The sequence below is a fragment of the Nycticebus coucang genome, chromosome 8 (assembly GCF_027406575.1).
Source record: "Nycticebus coucang isolate mNycCou1 chromosome 8, mNycCou1.pri, whole genome shotgun sequence".
NCBI classification, from domain to species: Eukaryota; Metazoa; Chordata; class Mammalia; order Primates; family Lorisidae; genus Nycticebus; species Nycticebus coucang.
The window spans coordinates 37,067,487-37,091,971 of record NC_069787.1 but is presented as its reverse complement, the minus strand read 5'-3'; the positions used below and the strand labels follow the sequence as shown (position 1 = coordinate 37,091,971).

At 37.8% G+C, this 24,485-nt stretch overlaps 1 protein-coding gene across 4 annotated transcripts in view; it reads left to right on the top strand.

Annotated features, from left to right (window-relative positions):
* Positions 1-24,485, top strand: part of PTPRG (protein tyrosine phosphatase receptor type G) — a 773,199-nt gene extending 748,714 nt beyond the window's left edge. For all 4 annotated transcript variants that reach the window (XM_053598712.1, XM_053598711.1, XM_053598714.1 and 1 more), the window contains 6 exons: positions 852-928; positions 1,415-1,543; positions 6,144-6,290; positions 7,267-7,409; positions 19,435-19,570; positions 20,108-24,485. In XM_053598712.1, coding sequence (XP_053454687.1) covers positions 852-928; positions 1,415-1,543; positions 6,144-6,290; positions 7,267-7,409; positions 19,435-19,570; positions 20,108-20,254 — 779 coding nt within the window. In that variant the 3' untranslated portion in view covers positions 20,255-24,485. The remainder of the gene's footprint in view (positions 1-851; positions 929-1,414; positions 1,544-6,143; positions 6,291-7,266; positions 7,410-19,434; positions 19,571-20,107) is intronic.

Here is a 24,485-nt window from a genome sequence, read left to right as displayed (position 1 = left end):
GGGCGATAAAGTAAGACACTGTCTCTACAAAAAAAAAAAAAAATCAGTTTGAATTAGTTCAAGTGTTACTATTTTTTAAACTGGATTTTTAAGTATTGTGTAACGTGGGAGAGTTCACTGTCAGTGCCAGCAAGTCTGACATGAAGTCTTGTTTTGGTTCACCTCGCAATGCAAAAATTAGGTTATTTCTACAACATGTGAACTTAAACTACAGTAATAAAGTGGTTAGAAGTGTGGCATTAACATACTTTTAGAACTTAAGAGTCCTAGGTTAAAGTGTACCACTAGAAGTACCTCATTAAATTATTGTGCCTCTTGAGATCAAGGCCTTGTTGATTGGTGGTGACCTTGTGTAAAATAAGTGAGGACACAGCAGAGGACGGTGTGTGCATGCTAAAGACACAGGCTTGGGTTATAATCAGAGACCTTTACCTCTGCTACAAAAAGCCACTGTTTTCTAACCCCGTCATGGACAGAAAGGTAGGGAGTAAAGGTTGGAACCAGAGCAAAGTACAGTGTTGGTATGATTGTAGGAATATCAAATTAGGGTCAGAAATTCTCTGAAACCCTCTGTCGTGTCTGTACAGAGTGTGCTCTCAGTGATCTGCTGTGAAAGCTCTCCCACAGTAAAACTTTATTCCTACAAAGCCTGTGTCCTTCTGGGTCTGTGCAGCAAAACTGCATTTTTACATTCTGCCTTAACTGATAACGTGAGCTTATTTTAAAATATAGATAAGCCTTAGAAAGGGAAGCCAGGGGAATATGTTATTCATCGAGTAAATCTCAAAGAACTGTGGGTTCTGTGCGTATAATAAGGCAAATGTGGTGTTTTTGTTTTTTCCATATGATAGCTGAGCGTGCTCGAGTGGGTCTTGCACCATTGCCTGGAATGAAAGGAACAGATTACATTAATGCTTCTTATATCATGGTGAGAGTCAACAGTTAATTATAAGTAAAGTCAATTACACTGAAAGGTGTTAAAGAGCAGATATCACCTATGTGACTGATTTTATTCTTGAAATAATTCTCAAGGTGTACAAAGAATTCTGTATCTTGAAACTCTTAACAAAACATACCCAATCGGTGCGGGCATAAAAATGCTTAAAATTAAGCAAAATGCTTCTGAAGGAATGAATTTTATTGTTAATTTCACCCATCTAGTTTTGAATAAATGTTGAAATTACTGCTAAGTAAAAACAGCAGGGGTAACTGGAAGTGAATTGCGCATGGAGAGAAAATTGTCTGCACAATGTTAGCAGAAGTACATCTAAAAATTAGCCAAATGTACTGAATGCCTTTCTCTGTTATTTTAGTACAGTCAAAAGAATGCTGTCTTATTTCGTGAATATATTTTACTACCACAAAGTTAGAATGAAACACTCATGATCACTGGTTTTCGTCTTCCCAATTAAAGGGCTATTATAGGAGCAATGAATTTATTATAACCCAGCATCCTCTGCCACATACTACGAAAGATTTCTGGCGAATGATTTGGGATCATAACGCACAGATCATTGTCATGCTGCCAGACAACCAGAGCTTGGTAAGTAAAGCACATCTGCTATATATTAATGAGCCCAGGAGGCTACAAGCATAAATTACTTTGATACCTTGCCATACGAGTATAGCAACCGTATATGCTAGGGAAGGAGTTAGCATTCTAGAGATTCCTTTCATAGTCTCATAATACCGTCCCTGTCAATTCCATCATTTGATTCTCAGATGCTGTTGACCTCACCTTTCCTTGTATTGCACATGGCATTGTGGTAGGAGGTTTGGAAAATGGCCTTCTTACTGCTAACAGCTTTAGCAAGTTATTAATACAACTTTACACAGACCTGGGAAAATAAATAATAATTGCAACTTACATGTAGGTATGTAAAAACATGTTTGTGTAAACACAGTTACATGTCAACTTATAAATTTTAGCTCACTTAATCCTCTCAACAATTTTATGACCTGAATACTATTATTATCTCATCTAAGGGCTGAGAAAACTAAGGGAACTAACTTGCCAAAGACTACACACAAATAATTGCAAGCCAAGATTTCACTTGAATCTTTGGTCTCCAGACCCCATGTGTTTTTTTGTTTGTTCGTTCGTTTTTTGTTTTTGAGACAGAGTCTCAAGCTGTTGCGCTGGGTAGAGTGCTGTGGCATCATAGCTCACAGCAACCTCAAACTCTTGGGCTTACGTGATTCTTTTGCCTCAGCCTCCCAAGTAGCTGGGACTATAGGTGCCCGCCACAATGCCCGGCTATTTTTTGTTGCAGTTGTCGTTGTTGTTTTAGCTGGCCTGGTCCAGGTTCGAACCCGCCAGCCCAGGTGTATGTGGCTGGTGCCCTAGCCACCCAGCTACGGGCACCGCCAGACCCCATGTTTTTAATCACTTTACTGTTTTATGTGTCCTACCCACCTCATAAAAAAATGTTTTCCAGCCAACAAAAAGGTATCAAAAGTACTAATCATGTATCATTATTTGTTTTTTCCATTCCATAGGCAAGTCAGATCCATTATAGGGAAGGGGTAAAGGGAAGGCTCTTTTGTTCCAACTTACGATCCTCTTAAGACTGAATAAACTACTCCTTTCCCCTCCCTCGGTCCTTCACAATTGAAGTCTCTATGTAGAGGACTGAGCAAGCTGAGAAGACAAACTTAAATGTTTCTTCAGGTTCAGCCGTCAGAGGTTATGTGGACATGTGAGCCCACAAGGTCAAAACGACCAGCGACGAGGCTCTGCCTCTGCGCATGTCAGATTAATGAGTTCTCTAATCAAGGAAGAAAAGCATGCGATCGAACCCCTCGTCTCTGTGACATGCGTTTGACTGTGTGCCCAGTCAGTAGGAACTTCTTCACTTTGTCGCGTTTTGCTCCAGCTTCAGGATACCAAGCCTGCTTCTGGATGATGGAATGGCAACAAAGTTGAGAATCTTAAACTAAAAGCTGGAGTGTAAATTTTCAAATTAGCTGGCAACAGGGGTCTATTCTGCTTGGCATGTGGAAATTGGAGGCATTTAAGGTTGTTAAAACGTTCATTTGTTGGATGAGTCAGTATTTTGTTAGTGCCACTTAACAGAGGGCAATCACCATAAAGCGTCTACCCAAGGGCTCATTTATACCAGGAGGATTCGGTGGTGGTCCAGGGGAGAATTGGACCAAATAAGTGGATACATGTTCTGCTGATGGAGGCCTCAGGAGGCCAGGCTAGAATCACGCATGTCTGCTCTCTCAGCTCCGTGTTTCACCATTGCACAGCTTGTTCCTAAAGATGATAACGTTACAAGACCATAATTCTGTCAGTAGCCCAAAAGTCCCTGGTTCTTAACTCAGAAAGCACTGCTGCAGATGCCCAGACAAGACCAAAGAGCCAGCTGAATTAAGAAGTAGCATTTGTAAAAAGCCAGGCGTTGTGGCAGGCACCTATAGTTCAATCTACTTGGGAGGCTGAGGCAGGAGGATTACTTGAGCCCAAGAGTTTGAGATTGCTATGAGCTATGATGCCAGGACACTCTACCCAGGGTGACAGAGTGACATCCTATCTGGAAAAAAAAAAAAAAGAAGTAGTGTTTGTGTTTCTTAGTCCTTCGTGGTGAATAATTATTCCCTAGTTTGGTCCCTAGTCAAGGTTTTTCCTGCTTTTCTTCTATCAAAATTAAAATCCCTTTGATAACCTTTAAATAGGTAATTTATTCATGTTATCATAATATTTCTTCTGGGTTTTATTATTCACACTTTTCAGATATGGAAATTAGGCTCAGAGAGATTAATTAATTTGTCCAGGATCACATCCAATCCCACATCCTATGCTTAACCTCTACATACTGGTTAAACCCTGTCCCTCCTTGCCCTATATCTTTAATATCTGTTTCCTTGGACAAAATGTATTAAAACCCACCAGCGTCACAGACTTCTTTTGTATAGACTAAACCCAATTGCTAATCTGTTTCCCCTTATGCTGAGCTTTAAAAATAAAAATGTACTTGGCAATAAGCTATATTGAAACTTGAAAGGGTGATAAGTCTTATTGGACTGTTGGCTCATTTCTAATGCAACAATGTAAGATTTAAACAAAGCTTTCTTTGTTTTGAACATTCTTCAGAATTATTTCTAACTTCAATGATAGTAGCTAGGCATTTTCAGGAAAATGCCCATGGAATTCTATATATTATGCTATGGGCTATAGTTTGCCATCTGAACTGATTAGGAAATTAGGGGAGGGAGAAGGGGTATATCATCATAATCATATTTCTCATAGTCTCCAACCTATGCAACAATTAACTTTTTCTTAAGCATCCATAATCTTCAGGGATGGAATTCAAGTACCAAGCCTGACTATCTATTTTTAATCTTAAAATGGATGAACATTTAAAGCTTGCCTGATTCAAGGCTGAAAGACGTTCTGTGTTATTCCCTCTTGAAACCTAACATTGACAGATTAACTTTTCTTTTGAAGAGTGCCTTCTACTTACAGCCAACATATTTATTTATGTACGACTTCTTTCCGAAAAAGGTTCTATCCTTTACAGTTTCTTAGCGGTGTGATTTTAGACAATTTATGGACATCTTCCCACCCCGAGTTTTCTTGTCCTCATCTGTTCAATCTTCTATCTTGGGGTTAATATCCACAGTTTATTAAGAACTCATACAACTCAATAGTAGAATAATGAATAACCTGATTTAAAAATGCCAAAAGACCTGAATAGACATTTCTCCAAAGATGACATAAAAATGGTCAATACATATATGAGAAGGTACCTAATACCATTAATCATCAGTGCAAATCAAAACCACTATGCAATACCCACCTCACACCCGTCAGGATGGTGATTAACAAAAAAATCACATGGTACCAAATGGTGAGGGTGTGGAGGAAAGGGAACTAGTGTATACTGTGAGGGGTAATGTAGACTGGTAGAGCCATTATGGAAAACAGTATGGAGGTTTCTAAAGGAACTAAAAATAGAAAGACCATATGATCCAGCAATCCTTGTTCTGGGCATATACCCAAAGGAAATGAAATCACTACCTCATAAAGATATATGTATTCCCATGTTCATTACATGGTTATTTATAATTTCTAAGATGTGAAAACAACCTAAGTGTCCATCAACGGATGAATAAAGAAACTGTAGCACATATAGATAATGGAATATTATTCAGTCCTAAAAAAAGAACAAGATCTTGCCATTTGCCACAATCTGGCTGAGCTTAGAAAACATTATATTAACTGAAATAAGCCAGACCCATAAAGAAAAATATTGCATGACCTCACACACACATGGAATCTTAAAAAAAAAAAAATAGATAAAAGAACAGAGCTGTGGTTATGGGGCAAGGGTTAGGTAGGGAGGAAACGGAGAGATGGATGCCAAAGGACACAAAATAGCGGATATGGGGGATTAACAAGCCTACAGCTCTCATGTACGAGATGAGTTACGGCGAAGACGGCACTGTGTTTGGGATCCATGCTAAGTGAGATTTCAGCTGTTCCTGCCACAAAGAAACAAAGAATAACTACATGAAATACTCCTTGAGCCACAGGCGCCGCATCAGACGTGTTAATTTGCTTCACTTTAGTAACCTTTTTACTATCTCTATTTATCCCATATATCATGTTAAATATGTACAATACATTTTAACAGTATAATGTAAACAATAAAAAAGGCAATATTTATGAAAGTCCTTGGTACAGTGCCATTCAATTGTTAGGAAATAACAATTAGCATATCTTGGTTGCTTAAGCAATTGTGAAATAATAAATTTAAAATTAACTGACCTAGATCCTATCTCCTTTTTCACTGTTAATTACATTACAGAACATTTCTCAACGGGGGGTTAATACAACCCCTGTAGAGGGAGTGTTTGGGGTTGCTACAGTGACAGGCAAAAAGTTCTAGGAAAAGGTTATTATCAAAATATATTTTACCATTGAATACAAGCAGTAACCATTGAACATGGTGTGATTAGATAGGGATATAATTTTATGACCTCAATTTAAATGTTGGCTTGAGAGGTTTGGGAAGTGGCAAATACAAGAAAGCAGTTTGCAAGAAAATTCAAGAAGAAATGTTACACAGTGCTACAGAGGATTTATTTTTATTTATTTTACTTATTTGTTTATTTATTTATTTTGGTTCTCAAAGGCAGAAGATGAGTTTGTGTACTGGCCAAGCCGAGAAGAATCCATGAACTGTGAGGCTTTTACCGTCACCCTTATCAGCAAAGACAGACTGTGCCTCTCTAATGAAGAGCAAATTATCATCCATGACTTCATCCTTGAAGCTACACAGGTACCCTAAACCTCTGTTCCTCAGTAATAGCACATTCCTGGGTTGTGGACCATCCCTCTAAGGAATAAGGAAGTAATATACTGCCCTCAAGACAGGCTCAGGCATTTGAGTAAGGCTTAATTTTAAATATGTACATTTCTTCTTTTTTCCCCCCTCAAATATTTGCTTTTTCCAGCTGGCTAGATGAAATGTAACAGTTCTGATTCAGCATGCATACAAATACGTCGATTGACCTAATTATAAAAACAATATACTAGAGTTCAATATTTTCTTTGCCATCAGAAATGTAAGCCTTGCAATGTGTTGCAGGGATGGTAATATTAAGATTTTTGGGAGGCAGTGCCTATGGCTCAGTGGGTAGGGCACCGGCCCCAAATACTGAGGGTGACGGGTTCAAACCCAGCCCCGGCCAAACTGCAACAAAAAATAGCTGGGCCTTGTGGTAGGCACCTGTAGTCCCAGCTACTCGGGAGGCTAAGGCAAGAGAATCGCCTAAGCCCAGGAGTTGGAGGTTGCTGTGAGCTGTGACACCATAGCACTCTACCGAGGACAACAAAGTGAGACTCTGTCTATTGAAAAAAATTTTTTTTATTTGTCTTCTGTAGTAAATATTTGATGTATAACAGCTGCCTTCTTATGGGATGGGTAAGGCAGGGAGCCCTCTTTAGTAGTTTAAATAGAGGGTTTTTCTTTAATTTAAAAAATAAGGCAGAGTAGGATATATGGTCTCTTATAATTTGTCACTTGAAATTGTTGCCTGAACAAAATGAGAGTCTACTGTCACACTAACGTGAATTGCTCGTTTTTTAATGGCAGGTAGATCTCCCTAATATTCTCCTACCAGTTGCTATTTGGTTAACCTGGCATTGTTCACAGTTATCTGTAACATACGCTTCCCCCAGAGCAAGTTCTGATCATCAGATTACAGTTCTGTGAAATAAAGGATGAACTATGATTCATGTTGTTTTGGTTACAGGATGATTATGTCCTAGAAGTTCGACACTTTCAGTGTCCCAAATGGCCCAACCCAGATGCTCCCATAAGCAGTACCTTTGAACTAATCAACGTCATCAAAGAAGAGGCCTTAACAAGGGATGGCCCCACCATCGTTCATGATGAGTATGTCTGTTTCGTAATTTTAAAATGCAGTCATTGTCCTTGTTGATTGCCATAGTAGAGGAAAGAGAAGACAGAATTTTAAAACCGACATCCTCTCTCTCTGCTTTTGACAATTCTGTGTTATTGCTAACGTATGCACGTACAAAGTATGAGGGTTCTGCTTGCATTTGTTTTTTTTTTAGAGATACTCATAGCTTATAGCAACCTCAAACTCCTGGGCGAAAGCTATCTTCTTGCCTCAGCCTCCCAAATAACTGAGACTACAGGCCTATATCACCAGGCCCAGCTAATTTTTCTATTTTTAGCAGTGACAGGGGTATCACTTTTGCTCAGACTGGTTTTGAACTCCTAAACTCAAGCAATCTACCTCCCTTGGCCTCCCAGAGTGCAAGGATTATAAGTGTGAGCCACTGCACCTGGCCTGTGTACATTTTAATACAGCAAAGTCTTCTAAGATGCTAGGTTGTTAGAATGCAGAGCATGTTCTGCTTTCTAGAATATGCTCTGGATTTTAAAGTAGACTTGCATACTTCTTAAAGTTTTGTTTCAGTAACAAAAAAATACTTTAAAAACTGTTTACATTAATTAAATAGTTACATTTATTTTAAAATCATTACACTGAATTTCAGCAAATATTCGTTAGGAAAGGAAGCTTTCAAAGTATGGTTCAGTTGATTGATAAGGATAAAGTTACTGTTAATGATATTTAGAGTTTATGCTGTGTTCAAGAGTTTATAGTACTCTTTTGGGACTTAAAGAATATGAATCTCGAGTGGCACCTGTGGTTCAGTGAGTAGGGCACCAGCGCCATGTACTGAGGATAGTGGGTTCAAACTCAGCCCTGGCCAAACTACAACAAAAAAATAGCCGGGTCTTGTGGCGGGTGCCTGTAGTCCCACCCACTCGGGAGGCTGAAGCAAGAGAATCACCTAAACCCAAGAGCTGGAGGTTGCTGTAAGCTGTGACACCACAACACCCTACCTAGGGCGACAAAGTGAGACTCTTGTCTCAAAAAAAGAAAAAGAATATGAATATGAATCTCAATGAGAACAAATAGGCTGGGCAGGCTGGCTCATGCCTGTAATCCTAACACTCTGGGAGGCCAAGGAGGGTAGATCACTTGGGCTCAGGAGTTTGAAGCAGCCTGAGTGACAGTGAGACCCCCATCTCTAAAAATAGTCAGGCATTGTGGCCGGCACCTATAGTCCCAGATATTTGGAAAGCTGAAATAAGAGGATCACTTGACCCAGGAGTTTGAGGTTGCTGTGAACTATGACACCATGACACTCTACTCCAAGTGACAGTCTCAAAAAAAGAGAGAGAGAAATGAACTTATGCCTGGAGCTTCGAAAGGTCAGAATGGAATTCCAATCCATTCCCCTTCAAAGGGGGTAGTAGATATACCTTATGGGATGTGGCTATTTGTAGTTAAACTTCATGGCTAGAACCAGGCTGTAAGTCAGTTGTGTAACCCAGGATCATTAGAACCTCACAAACCTTCAGCTCCTATGGAATGTACATCCTCATCCTCATTTCTATTTTAGGTCCAAGGTAGCTCCCTTGGTCAGCACATTCTCAGTTCATCCATTATGTTCATTAAATTACCAACTACTCTAGTAGCATAAGATGTTAATAAATTTCAACGTAAAACTTAAGTCTTTTGTTTTCCTTGCACTGAAAGCTGTAACCTGAAGTGCACAGACTTTGGGCTGCCATCAGTACCTTGATCCTAAGTCAGAGCATTCTCCTGCTTGAAGTAAGCCATATTATTGGATGCTTCCAAAAAGTTTTGCAGTCTTTCCTAGGGAACAGTAACTATTTCAAAATGTTGGCCTGACTCTTAATTAGTAAGATTAAAAATTAAGATTAGAAAAGCATTCTAATTGAAACATTAATTAAAAAGCAAAGGATATAAGATCCCTGAAGATGTGATAGCCAATAATATTGTCTAAATAGCACAGACAGCCTCAGAATAACTGGGTGGTTGCTACTTCTACAGATTTCCTCTCTCCTTTCTTCCCCTCCCCCCAACTTATCTGGGTCTGTTCTTCAAATGCCTTCTGGGTTTTATTAGCTCTCATCAACTCAGGCTGATGCCCAGATCCGTGACAGATTTTGCTATTGTGGTAGTACTCTGAGGAATTCTGTCTTAAAGTCAGTAATGCAGGTAACCAGGGAAAGAAAAAGGGAAAGAAAAACCACCATCACCATGTAAACACTATAAGGAACTGTTTGATTACACATGTATATACAGTACTTGCCTTACTTATTCAGTGATTTTTATTTCATGTCACATGCTGAATATGTTACCTCTGGAATTAACCAAATATAGCTTGCCTGGGGCCTAAATATGAAAAGAGCAAATTAATCTGAAACCAGCAAATCTGCAAGTATCATGTAGATAGTCTTTGTTAAGTGACAACTATAGAAATGTATTAGTTCATCTATCTTCCACTGGTAGAGGATGATAAGTTGATTCCATAGAAATTACTTTTCCACAAGACAACACATAGCTTTTCAGTTTCTATCTTACCTACTTTTTGTACCTCTACACCCTTTCTGATGGCCCTCAAACACCTCCAATCCAGCATGCCTGCAATCAAACTCATCATCTCCCCTGCCTGACCCCAACTACTTAGTTGTAAAAATCAGAAACACATGTGTCCTCTTTGAGCCTCCCTCACCTCCACATCTTACTGGCCACCTAGTCTTGTTGGTTTAAGCCACTCTTTCAGTGTGCTTTTCAAAATCTTTTACAATCCAGTCTAAGTTTACTTTTCTAGCTGTTATCCCAATTCACCACAGAAATACTTCCTGTAGACCACCTTGGCCCTACAAAAGCTATTTCTTCTGAATGTCCTTTCATTCAACACACAGTTCAAAAGTCACTCTTTTTGAGACCATCTCTTAACACATCCCAGAGGCACTAATCAAAATCATTAACAAATACTGCTTCCTTCCCTGTACATATACCAGCTAAATGTCCTTCCTTTTTGTTATGTCAATCTGTAACCATTTGTGTACTTGACTGTCACTCTCACATTGCTGAGGCCAGCAGTGGTGACTAATTCATCCCAGTCTTCATAAGGTGAAGCTCAATGCCTGGGACAGAGTGGGTGCTGGATAAGTATTTGCATGAATAGTTACTATGCTTTTAAATTATGGTGACTGGTGACTTAGAAATTAGGGATATGTACTCCTATATAAAGTGTCCCCAGAGAGCCTTTCTTTCTGTCATATTTATTGCTCAACGTCATTTTGCCTGCTTAAATTCTCTGTGAACCATAAAACCATTTTACAAAGCTCTGTCAAAAGTGGGGAGCGAGCAGGCTTAGAGGGAAGGCCTGTGCACTTCCAGTATTAAGGCAAACAGTGCACAAACCACTTGGTGGTATCTATCTGGTCTTCATAGACATCTTTTTAACAGCTACTTTCAGGATTCTATGTGCCTGGGGATGAAGTTTCTAGATAAATAAGCTAAGGAAACAATTCCTCACCAAAAAGTGAAGTCATTCTATTTGAGGACAGGCACAGCTTAAAGGCAAACTGCTTCATTCTCAGCATCCTAAATTCATCTGTTCAAAGCTATTCTGCTCAGAGGCTGATCTGTAACATTACTGTCAAATTTTAAAAACAGTCTATATACTTGCAATAGTTTAGATGGTTCTTACAATAGTTTGCATGGTTCTTACACAGTCTTATAGAGAGTTGTATGTAAGATTTTTACCCAAATTTTTTCCTTGACTCACAGAATGGAGAATAGTTTCCTCTGTAAACACTTAATTAGATACATCTGCCACCCTTTTGGATATCAGTAGGCACATTTTCAGTTGTCCCTCCAAGGCCTTTCCAGGAGATCCAAGAGATCAAAACTACTTTCAATGATAATAATAAAAAAAGAATTACTGTGTGCCTTGCTCACTCCCATTCTGTCATGAGTGGTCAATAGAGTTTTCCAGAGCAACGTGAAATGTGGTGACATTACCCTAAGGGCTAATAGAATGCGTATTCATATGTTCTTGTAGCCTAACATTTTCTCAGTTTTCATTTCTGATATAATAAACATTGATAGATAACAGCCCAAATAAACAGATACTCTTTGGAGAGCCTCAGTAATTTTTTATATTAATTTGGTCCAGAGATCAAGAGTTTGAAAACTGCTGAGATATTCTAATAAAAGACACAAATACACAGAATTCTTTCTATAACCAACTGCTGCAAAGAAACCCACTTTATCAATAATTGCTAATTCACGTCTTTCTTTTCATTCTCAAAATCATCGCACTTGGAAGGTCATTTTAGGAGCCCTCTTTCCCGTATGAGAAAACAGGCAGAGTGAAGTTAATTAACTTGCCTGGAACCTGTGTATATGGACAGTTAGTGAATGTCAGAGTCAGGACCAGCTACATATTTGAAGTTCATGGCGTCCAGTGTAAAATGAAAATGTGGAGCACCCTTGTCAAAAATCGAGAACTTCCGAATGACAACAGCAGAGCATGAAATGACCCGTAGGACCCTTGTGAGCAGTCAGGCCATCGAGGCCCTGGGCTACATGCACCTAACTACACAGGTGGCAGGCCAGGAATCCGGCCCTGGTTCTGGTGTAGTCAAATCCACATCTGCCTAAGCCCACAGGTGACCATTGCCTCCCCCTGGTTTTCACAGCAGCATGCCTGCCATTCATCTCCCTCACTTCTTCAAATTGTGCTGTAATTTTTCCCTATGGTATTTTCTCATTGACCCCAAGTCTTCATTTTTTAAAGCCCCATAGAAAGCTTTTCTATTGCCATTCTTTCCCAGGATTGATACATATTCAAGTTTTAATTCTTTGTTTTCTTTCCTGCCCGACTGATTTTGGAGAGAAGCTTCACTTTCTTCACAGTGACAAAGAGTTATAACTGTGGATTCCATTCATGGTTATGAGTTTTAAAACAAAGTCTTAAAAAGCAAAGCTATAATAATTGTAAGTAATTATATGAAATAGTAAAAAATAAGATTAAATGGCCACAGGTATTATGTACATTGACTACACAAGAAACCTCAGTGTGTTTTATTTATTTATTTATTTTTATTGTTGGGGATTCATTGAGGGTACCAAAATATCTTTTTTTGTGTGTGTGTGATTTTTGGCCGGGGCTGGGTTTGAACCCGCCACCTCTGGTATATGGGACCGGTGCCCTACTCCTTGAGCCACAGGCACCGCCCTACCTCAGTGTGTTTTAAAGTGAGTATAGACGGTATAGCCAGTGCTTAAAAACTTACTGCACGGGGTGGCACCTGTGGCTCAGTGTGTAGGGCGCCGGCCCCATATGCCGAGGGTGGCAGGTTCAAACCCAGCCCCGGCCAAACTGCAACAAAAAATAGCCGGGCGTTGTGGCGGGTGCCTGTAGTCCCAGCTACTCAGGAGGCTGAGGCAGGAGAATTGCCTAAGCCCAAGAGTTAGAGGTTGCTGTGAGCTGTGTGACGCCACGGCACTCTACCGAGGGGGGTACAGTGAGACTCTGTCTCTACAAAAAAAAAAAACTTACTGCACATGAGACACATAAAGTACTTTAATTTCTTTGAAAGATAAAACAACTTTTTTTTTTCTTAACAACAGTAGTTATACAAGTATTACTTTTAATGGAGCCCTTAGAGGAAGTAGCAAACAAAGTACCGAAACCAATGAATTTATATGCCACTTTCATTTTATCCAGGTTCCGAAGTTTTAAGTGCAAAGTCACAAAACTCAATAAATACCCTTTAATCCTACTTAATTCATAAAGTTCTGAATGATAATGGCCTTTATTTTTCCCAGACTTTATTCTTTCATTATAACGCGTGGTATGTAGAAGATATTTAAAAGTATCAGTGCATTTCACTGATTTGACTTACTAGTTTCTTGTCAGCATTTGAAGCCTTATTATGTAGGTATAATTTAACTGCTTACTTAAGAGTGACTAAATACAGGGAAAGCAACCCACCTAAAGCCCAGAGTAATCCCACGTGGAAGTGTGCGTACACATTACCTGACTTAGCTGATCGGTTATACAAGCTTTAAGAAAGAGCTAAGAAAAAAGCAGGGAGGGTCCTAAGTATAGCTGTTTTATTAGAATAGATCAAGCAAAGGTTAAATTCTTCCCTCCTGAATAAAACCAGAACAAATTACTTTTTTTTTTTTGGACAGTGTCTCACTCTGTCACCCTGGGTAGAGTGCCCTGGCACCATCATAACTTATAGCAACCTCAAACTCATGGGCGTGAGCAATCCTCTTGCCTCAACCTCCTGAGCAGCTGGACTACAGGCATGTGCCACCATGCCCAGCCTAGTTTTTCCTGTTTTTGGTAGAGACGGGGTCTCATTCTTCCTCAGGCAGGTTTTAAACTCCTGAGCTTAAGCAATCCACCTGACTCAGCCTCCCAGGGTGCTAGGATTACAGGCATGAGCCACTGTGCCTGGCCAGAACAAATGAGTTTTTAAAAAAATACCAGCTAAAATGAGAAGGTCAACTCAGGAGATTTTAGAAGCTGGGGAAAGACAACATGATGAACAAGAACCAAAAAACCATAATGAATCAGAGTTAATAGAGGAATCACAGGATATTAAATAGGATATTAAAATAATGTGCTCAGTGCTCTTAAAGGAAGATTTTATGAAATGAGTTAAGAACATATTATGAAACAGGAAGAAATTAGAGCTTAAGAATGGGGAAAGTATATAATTTGTTAAATTTAAGTTTTAAGAGATAGGCTAGTAATACAGTGGACCAAGCTGAAATAGATCTAGGATATGGTGGAGGGAAAGGGAAGGAGGTAAGGGGTTAGTAAGCTCTCACCTAATGGGCACAAAGTAAGGGTACACAGCACACCCCTGAGTGAAGGGCTCAACTGAAACATGGATTTACCTTAGAAATGCAAACAATGTAACCTAATCATTCATATCCTCATATTAATCTGAAATTTACAAAACACTAGGATATGGAAGCTGGATATAGGAATTCTAACATATGTCTAAGAAGTGATGAATGAAGAGACCAACGACAGAGCAAACAAAGTAGTAAGAGCTGAGGTTTCTAAGGATTGAAGACAATGCTGAGTTCTCAAACTGAAATACATGTGAACAGTGAGATTCAGAGAGAAGATTTGAATACCACAATTAAAAAGTCTGACAGTGATATAAAGAAGTCTGTACCCAAGAGAGAGACCTACATTCTCTTCAAATACAACCGGTTTATTTATATAAATTGACCATAAATAGCATTTCGATGTATTTCCCCAAAACAAATACACTAGGCCACATTCGTTTATTACAATGCATTAATATTAGAAACCAACAAAAAGTAAGATTCCCAAATACTTATACCTAGAAATTAAAATCTTTACAAATAGAACTGCTTAGAAATAATTCACACTGTGGCTCAGGGGGTAGGGCGCCGGTCCCATATGCCGGAGGTGGCGGGTTCAAACCCAGCCCCGGCCAAATTAAAAAAAAAAAAAAAAAAAAAAAGAAATAATTCACACATTAAAGAGGTAACCAAAACAGAAATTGGAAAATACTTCTGACTCAATGATGCATTTCAAAACCTAGTAGGATGGGAGCCAAACTGTACTGAGAAAAATTTATAGCCTAAACTACTGTCTAGGTCAGAGAAAAGATGAAAAATAAGCAAACTAAGCTTTCAAATCAAGAAGTCATAAAAAGAACTAGATAAACCACCAAAAAAAAAAAATCTAAGGAATTAAAAAACAAAAAAGCAAATAGTAGTGAAGTGGAGGCTGGGAGGAGACAGTAAAATTTAAAAATAAAATCTAATAAAAAGTACAACTTTGGAAAATATGGTGAAGATAAATATTTAAAATGGCATAAATTAACATTAGGAAGAAGGCAGGATTTGGTGGCTCACACCTACAATCCTATGGGAGGCCAAGGTGGGAGGATTGATTGAGCTCAGGAGGTCAAGAACGGCCTGAGCAACAGGGAGACCCCATCTCTACTAAAAATAGAAAAGTCAGCGAGTTGTTGAGGCAGGTGCTCATAGTCTCAGCTGCTCAGGAGACTGAGGCAGAATTGCTAGAGCCCACAAGTTTGAGGCTGCTGCAAAGCGAGGCTGACACCAAAGCACTCTGGGGTGGGGCAACGGAGTGAGACTCTTTCCAAAAAAAAAAAGGAGGAAAAGAAATCTATAGTATATCTGTAGTTACAGTAAAAACATTTGAGAATTGTTAATTTGCTTAGGTGTGTTAATAGGTCCAATTTAAAGTCCTTGTCTTTTAGGGTTTTGTACTAAAATGATTTGCTTCAAAATATATGGGGGAGGAAATAAAGATAAAACAAGAGTGGCCATGCGCTGATGAAAATTAGGATACTGGGTGGCGCCTGTGGCTCAAGGAGTAGGGCGCCAGTCCCATATGCCGGAGGTGGCGGGTTCAAACCTAGCCCCGGCCAAAAAAGAAAATTAGGATACTATCTGCTTTTGTGTGTGTTTAACATGTCTTATAATTAAAAGCTAAAGAAAATAAAGTAAGCATTTTAAAGGAAATAAAGTAAGCATTTAAGACTTTAACTTTATACTAATATACTTTCAGCTTAGATAAAACCATCATAAAGTAACATTTATTAAATATATCTTTGTTCTGAGCCATTTGTATGTATCAGCTCAAATTGAAGCTCTAGGCTTACTATGAGACCTTGGCCAGTTACCTCACCTGAATGGACCTAATTTCTTCAGCCTCAAATGGAGATAATAATAGCACCCCCATCATAGGGTTATTGTGAGGATCAGGTTGGTGCATGTAAAATACCTAGGAGAGAACTTGGCAAATAGAAAGAGTACAGGACATGTTAGTGATTACCAAGAACTGAACAAAAGAAAAAGTTCTCCAACTGTTAGGGCCCACACCTCCTGATCAAGGATACGTTTAAACAATAATATATGGGAGAGAGGATTTAATGCTACCTCAGTTTAAACAATCAAGGCTAGCACCAGAATGGAAAAGAATAGGTCAATAACTTACGTGAATATGAATGCAAAAAATGAAAATAAAACCCAGTATGTTATAATAAAAGAATTACACATCATGAAAAAATTAAGATTTATCTTGGTAATATAACTAAATGAAGGCTACATATTTGGCTAAATTACCAAAAATCTGTGCATGAATTTAGGACACTAGTAGAGGGACTTTTATCTGCCAGAAGTCTGTATACCAAATATTTTTATTTACTCTTAAGAATTTAGAAGCTTGGCCTTTAATGCCACATGGTATCTGCTGTCTGCATTAGAACAGAAAACTGAGTACCAGCCAACACAGTTAAAGGAAAATATACAAGAAGTATAAAAGTTGAAAAGAGGCAAAACAGACCTTGTTGTCAAATAAAGATAGAGCCAACTACCTAAGGAATCCACAGACTATGAGAACTTACCCAGGGGTCTGTGTGTGGTGAGGTGCTACCAGGTTCACCATGGGGGTAAGTCAGTAACCTTCCTAGACATCCTCTGAAACCAGGCAGAAAGTGTCACGAGGAGAGGCCATTCTTAGGGGTAATAGAAACTCCAAAGGACTTTGGAATTAACCTAAAATGAAACTGGCAAAGACTATGAAGAAATCATAAAGCCTAGTTAAAGCTATAAAAGACCTGAATAAATGGAGAAAAGACATCATGTTCGTGAACAGAAAAGCTCCAGATTGAAAAGATGTTAATTTCCTCAGATCCATCTATATATTCAATGCAACCTAATCAAAATTCCAACAAATTTTTTGTTCCTTGACAATCTGGCTTCAAAATTACTAAGAAACAGGATAAAATGGGGTAAAAGGTTAGAGGTATTCCATAATGTGTGTACAAGTAAAAATGAAAATTAATAATATAGAAGGAGTTCCCAAAAAGAATACACATTTTAAGAAAATAAAAAACTGTATCAACATTGTAATACTCAATCTATATCAATAATGTTTGTTATCTTGTATATTGTAATTGCCTAAAATGGGTATACAATTTTTTGGCACCTTCTGTTTGTGTTTGAAACACTAAAAACAAAACGAAGTCCAAGACTATCACAGAAAGTTGCTTTACCAGATATCACAACTTATCAAGGAATGAAATATAGAAAGGTACAAAAAAAACAAACAGAATACAGACCCAAAATAAAGTTCAGAAATAGGCCTGCAAATATCAAAATTTGTTATATGATAAAAGGAAAGATCATCAACAAGAAAAGATCAGACCTTTTGAAAAATAACTAATATCAGATCCCTTTCTTACATTCAAACAAGAAGAAAAATCAGATGAAATGAACAATATTAAAAAATTAAACTAGAAAATGTAGAAGAATATGCTTAAAATACAAGGCTAGGGGAAGCACTGTCAAATAAGATTCAAAGAAGCCAAACATAAGACTGACAAACTTGATTACGTCTAAACTATACTTTGTTATAACAAAAATGACCACAATTATAAGAAAGGTAGAGATCGGAAAAAATTCCTACAACAGGTACTATAGATAACATAAAAAATAACTCCTAAAACTCCATTTTCTTAATAGGAAAGTTCCAAAGTATATTAATTAGGCAATTTCAGAAAAGGGAATATAGATGATCTATAAACATAAAAAGATATTCAGCCACCCTGGTAATCAAGGAAATGCAAATTAAAACAATGACAAGATACAACCTTTCACATCCATCAGTTGGCGCAGGCACTTACAGTTAAAATGAGGAGAAACCAGCATTCTGATGCTGGGAGGAGCACAAAACAGGTAACATTTCCTTGGGAAAGAACTACAACCCTGTCTTAAAACTAAATATGTGCACACCTGTGACCCAGCTCTTCTACTCATGGTAATGTGCACAAGATACAAACAAGATCAATACAAAAAAAAAAAAAGGCGGCGCCTGTGGCTCAAGGAGTAGGGTGCCGGTCCCATATGCTGGAGGTGGTGGGTTCAAACCCAGCCCCGGCCAAAAATCAAAAAAAAACAAACAAACAAGATCAATGTGCATGAATAGGGAAGTGAATAAATCGTATCTATGCAGCGGGTAAAATGATGAGCTGCATTGAAACATAGTGATACACTTGACTCTGGAAGGCTGTCCTTAGATGGGTAACAGTTTTTACCTCTAAAGAGGTTTGCTCTAAAATTGGTGTGGGAGTTTCTGGGAACTGTGGTTTTATTTGTATTAAAAACATAAAATGTGTCGTTTTTTATTTCATATAAGAATGAATTCAGAGACTACCTATTGACTTATTTTTCAGAGAACAGTGGGCACAGGCTATCTGAAGCTTGGTCTCATGTCTGCCACCAATCAGCAACACTACCTTGAACAATTCATTTAATCCATCTGTTTTCTCATCACTAGTATGGAAACTACACGCCGTCACAGATTCCTATGAAAACTGAAGTTGCCAACCTGGCCCTGATGAAAACAGTCTACTACCCTTCTAAGCTTTTTTTTCTTTTTGTGAAGCAAAGAGAACCATATTTATTTTTCCAAGGATTTTATAGAAGGCAGTTCCATTTCAGTGCCAAAAATAATTACTGAACATAAAACTAATTTTGAAAATTCTCTGACTTCTTTTTGAGCCGTCTATTTCCATTTTTTATTTTTCATATTTTGTAAATTCAATTTAGTTCTTTGAGACTGTTCAAAAACTTTTTTCCAGAGCCTTTCCTTACTGGCTACTTGTCCAGTGGCCTAGAGTTAAGGTTCTCTTATATTGTTTTTCCTCGTGTACTACCCAGGTCATGCCTATTACCAAATGTTCTATAGCTCTCCCAAGTCTGTTTGACCCTCTCATTTCACCACAGATATAAAGCTAACATCTGACCAGCCAGTTTGGGATATTTTACATTCCTAAACAAACCTCACCTAATATGCTAGCTTCCAAAACCCCCTCCTGTTCAGCATGTCATTCATTTTCGTCTTCTGGAATAGATGTCAACACAATCGACTTAGTTTTCTGTGAAAATACATGATGGTAATTTCATTCCAACATACTCAGTCCCTTTCTAAATCTGAAATCACATCTTTGTTTTTATCTCCCTCAGGTATGGAGCAGTTTCAGCAGGAATGTTATGTGCCCTTACTACCCTGTCCCAGCAACTGGAGAATGAAAATGCTGTGGATGTTTTCCAGGTTGCAAAAATGATCAATCTTATGAGACCTGGAGTATTCACAGACATTGTAAGTAATCTGCTTATCTGTAAAATACATCCAACATCAGTTGAAATTCAGACTCATAATTTAGAGCAGCAGTGCTCGCCAGGGGGGTCAGGGGTGGGGGGTTGGGCCACGTCTGGACACCTTTTCAGTTGTCACAATGCGGACAGAGAGAGTTGCTCTGACATCTAGTGGGTAGAGTCCAGAGGTGCTGTCAGACGACCTGAGTACACTCTCGACAACAGAGACTCATCCTGCCCAAAATGCCGGTGTGCTGAGGCCAAGAAGCCCTGCTTTACAGCATACTGTTCCCTAATTATGAGATATGGACACCGTCAACTTTGAAACTTGATTCCAAGCTGACGGAGATCAGAAGTATACCAAAAAAGTATGTCTTGATTATAAAGGATTCAAGTGGTTTTTTAATTTGCTCACATAACATTCATTCTATTCCTGTTTCTCTAATGTTTCTCACACTTAAGATTTTTAATTGACATTTCTACCTTAGGTGACCGGACTAAGCTGTTCTTTGGCTCAAACTGTTTTCCTCTTGTTTTTCAGGAACAATACCAATTTGTCTATAAGGCAATGCTCAGCTTGGTCAGCACTAAAGAAAATGGAAATGGTCCCATGACAGTGGACAAAAATGGTGCTGTTCTAATTGCAGATGAATCAGACCCTGCCGAGAGCATGGAGTCTCTCGTGTGACTGGAATCCTGAAAGGGCACTTAATTTGTAAACTTCGGAAAACTGAGAACTTTTTTGAGGCCTTTTTTGCCAGACTCTAGGTTATACAATAACCCAATTACTTTTTTACACTGATAAAAGTTTTGATATTTATTTTTTGCCATTTTATGTCTTAATGGTATCCTACTGAGCATTTGCACCTCTGTTCATTTCACACCGTGAAACGCAATTTTACCTAGTTTGCACTATGCGTGTATGATCAGTGTTATTGCCTATAATCTAATACAAAAGCAAGCCCTGATGTGACATTCCATGACAACATACATGCTCCTTTTTAGTTCAGTACAGTGAAGGTCTTTGTTATGACAGTGAACCTTGATTTTATTATCATTATTATTATTATTGCTGAAACAGTTGCATTCTACTAGCAGGCAATGCTGTACTTTTCCTTGGTCCTCCTCTTTTTTTAGGCACTGTTCAATACTGTATGCCTTCTGTATTTTAGTGGTGTGGATGAGCCTTGTTTTCTTTTACAGACTGGCAGGCTACCGGGAGCTAAGAAGGTCTGTTAACCTCATGGCCTTGAAACAGTTCCATTTAAGATGGCTAAGAGATCCATTAAAAAGTTAGAAGGCTTAAGAGTTGCTTCGTGTGAACATCCATTAGTTACAAAGTTATATTCACCGCTTTAAAAAAAAGTGTCAAAATAAAGAATAACTCTGTATTACAGCTTTCACAGTAGACATGTGGACAGTGTGTGTTCTTTCCATTTTGACTCTCTGAAATAGCTACACCCTAAAATCAGGGCTTTTACGATAGAAAGATGGCAATATTTTACACAATTCAGATACAAGACCCTTTAGTTACTCTGCATTCATGCTTCTGGGTTTATAATACCATACCTCACGGTAGGTGGAAGAATGAAAATTTTTACAGGTGTGTAATTTTGAAACTCGTCTTCTAAAAATTCCCTATTCCTCGTACAGCAATCTGATAAAAAAACTACCTATATAGTTAATCTTTTCTTTCCTTTTTTGCCAAATGTTTCATAATAAATCTCTTAATAACATATATTCTTCTACTTAAGATTAATTTGGAAATGCTGTATTAGCAAAAGTCTTAGGACTATATAGAATCCCACATATGGATAAATCTGATTTGGAGAATATTAAAATCTCGAATTAAAGGTAATACCTACGTTTTCAAGTAGTTCAAAGGGAGATGGGTTTGTAGGCTTTTGTGTGGTTTAGTGTTAAGAACAGATACACTTCAGTAAAAAATGCCGATAAGCATTAGAGAGCCCAAGGAAGTTATTTGTTCCACTCTAGGAAATCATATTCACCCTGTAGTATACAATGGGAAAATTAGGAGCATTAATAAGAAATGTTTGTAGAATTTGTTAGAAAAATAAGCTACTTACTGAAATCTGTTTCTTCCACTATATGTTTGCTTTTGAGGGATAGCTTCTATCAGAAATAAAATCAGCACCAGAACTGGACCTGTTAAGAAGAACAGGTTTTATGTCCATGAATTTCAATGAAAAGGCCACCAGGCTGCTATTATACCATCTGAGTAGGCATTAAACATTAATTAATTATGATCAACACTGAAGTTCTATTTATCCTGAGTTGGTTTTCTATGAAGTTTGTCAGAATGGTGCTGGAAGACCAAATTTCCTAAAGAGAAAAAAATCTATAGGCCAAGTTCATGAATTACATAATTTACCAGGGTTAATCTCATCATTTTATCACAAGATTTGATAACCCAGAATAGTCTGTTTTTCAAGAATTATGTAGGACAGTCTTGAGAAAAGGTGTTCAAGTGAGCAAAGTTTGCCACATTGTATGTGTGCTAGACAACAGACACCTTTACAGCCCCTCTGAGTGACACAGGATGTTCTACTGAACTCAAGAAAAGCTGGAACACAGGAGCACTACAGCTGCCAGGCATCGAAGGAAATCAGGGAGGGAAAGGCTAGATTTTTTTTTGTTTTAAGTCAATTAAATGGTTTTAGACAGAGTATTGATGTAAGCTAACTCTTTTTTAGTAGATGGCAAAGTGGTCTTGGTTTTCAAAAGTGTTTGAGTTCATGGTCCCTCTCTCAATTTTTGCTTAGTAAAAGTAAACATTGGTTAGAAGACAAATAACAAGTATTCCCTTCTGTACTGTCTACGGAGGGCTCAATTTGTGGAGATATATACCTCCCAGTGCAATTCTGTGACTATCTGTCACAAAGATATCACAGTCATAAAAGAGACAGCTAGTAAATAGGATAGGGACATAATAAGGATGGGTTAGAAGTTTTCTGTGAGCAGTCTGTGTGTCTCTGGCAGGTGTGAACCAAAGTTACAGATTCTGACCCACTGAACTATGAGCAACTGTCACTTGACCGTTTTGGCACAGTAGTCCAAACATACTTCACTAAGGATAGTTATATTCAGCAGTTCTGCACTATCGCCACAGAGCATATCCTCACTATTATTATTCATTTGTTATTGGCAAAGATTATGCTTGCATCTTTCCAGAGGCAGAGAGTTTCAAAAATGGTGTTTGCTTTGAGACATAAGCACACTGTTTAAGTACATGACAAGGGGAAATGAAATAGCTATTGCAAATTCGTGTGTGCTATTTGATAAACCGTTCCTATGTAGGAATTTAACTCTAGGTAAACATAATGCACACATCATACAAAATTGAATATAATGATCCAAGTGGGCATGCTGGACATGAGAGAAAAGACACTTGGTTGCCATCAGGAGAACTTTTTCTTTCATCCTATAGCCATGATACTGTCTTTAAGTCTAAAAACAGAAAAAGCTAACTTCTGAATTTTAAGAAGAAGAAGATTAATTTGTTTTCCTAAATTTTATGCCTTGGATCTCTTAGGAGTCCACTTCAAGTAGAAGAGTCCAGCTGGGGTCAAAGAAGGGTGATGGTGTTCAAGGTCTGGATATTGGGGGGTTTAGCCCAGAGTGACATTGAAATCAATAACCTTACTTTATAATGACACAGCACAACTGCCTTGTTATGAATTTTTTCTTAAAAGCATATATACTATATTTAAAATTAAAATATAGATATCAATTTACCAAAGATACATATTACTAATTCTAAGCAAAAAAAAAAAAAAGAAACTCAAACTCATCATAATTTAAGAAAAAAATAATCAAAGCATAGTTTGTCTTAAGAATTTAGCAGTTATACTGGAAAACACATTTTCAACTCCTGTGTTCTAAAGTTTATGTTCAAATGGTGCCAGTGAACTTTTATATGAAGGGAAATGCCTGCTTTTTTTTTTTTAACAGCTGTAATTTCACTTAACCCTTTGCACTTTCCCTTGGTTGCCATTTAACATATGATATTGGCTTTACTTATCTCTAGAAAGAAGGCATGCTACAAATAGGAAGGAATTGTAATAATGATATTTGGCCTCTACTTTGTCTTAGCTGTTAAACTGTTTTTAGTATTTTTGTTAAATATTTGCAAAGGGAAGCATTTTCTACAGAGGATAATTAATTTCAAGAAAACTATCTTGAGTTTTAAGAAATAAACATCTCCAGAAAAGGAGACAGTCGATTTTATAAAACGTCGCAACTCTCCAACATTTGGGGTAGTGACTCCTTTTTTTTTTTTTTAGAACGTTTGAAACTAGCAAGCAGCCATTGTTTCTAAAAAAATTCAGCCTTCATGTTGACTCATATTTCTTTCAATTCATTTTGAAATAGTTAAGATCATTAAAACTGTAAATATTTTGTTGCTTGGGTAAGCATCTTCTGGGAACTTTGTATCTATGGTATATAATCATAGAATTTTATATTTTCATATAAAGCTAATTTTTTTCTAGTTTCAACTCTGTCAGTTTTGTTTTGATTTTTTTCCCCCTTTTTGTGGTGGATATGTGAATTCAACTTTCTGTGTATTGAAGTAGCAAGAACCATCTTTGCATTCCAAAAGAATCCAACATGTGTTATTTCTTTGAGGCAGTGATTGTGAAAGTTGGGTTTTATTTTAATTCCATTGACCATTTGTGCAATAGGAATTAGACATAATTAGTCACTGGACACATTTGTCACAATGACCCATTTGGGAAAAGTGGGTTGTTTTTTTTTAATTCGTTTGGGGGGAGGGGTTTTGTAACCTGAAATTTTCCCTTTTTCTTCTGTTTAAAACTATATCAAATCATTCTATTATAGTGTTATTTAATATGTAAATTGTATTGCTATACATAAAATAAAGTATGGTTTTTGATGTA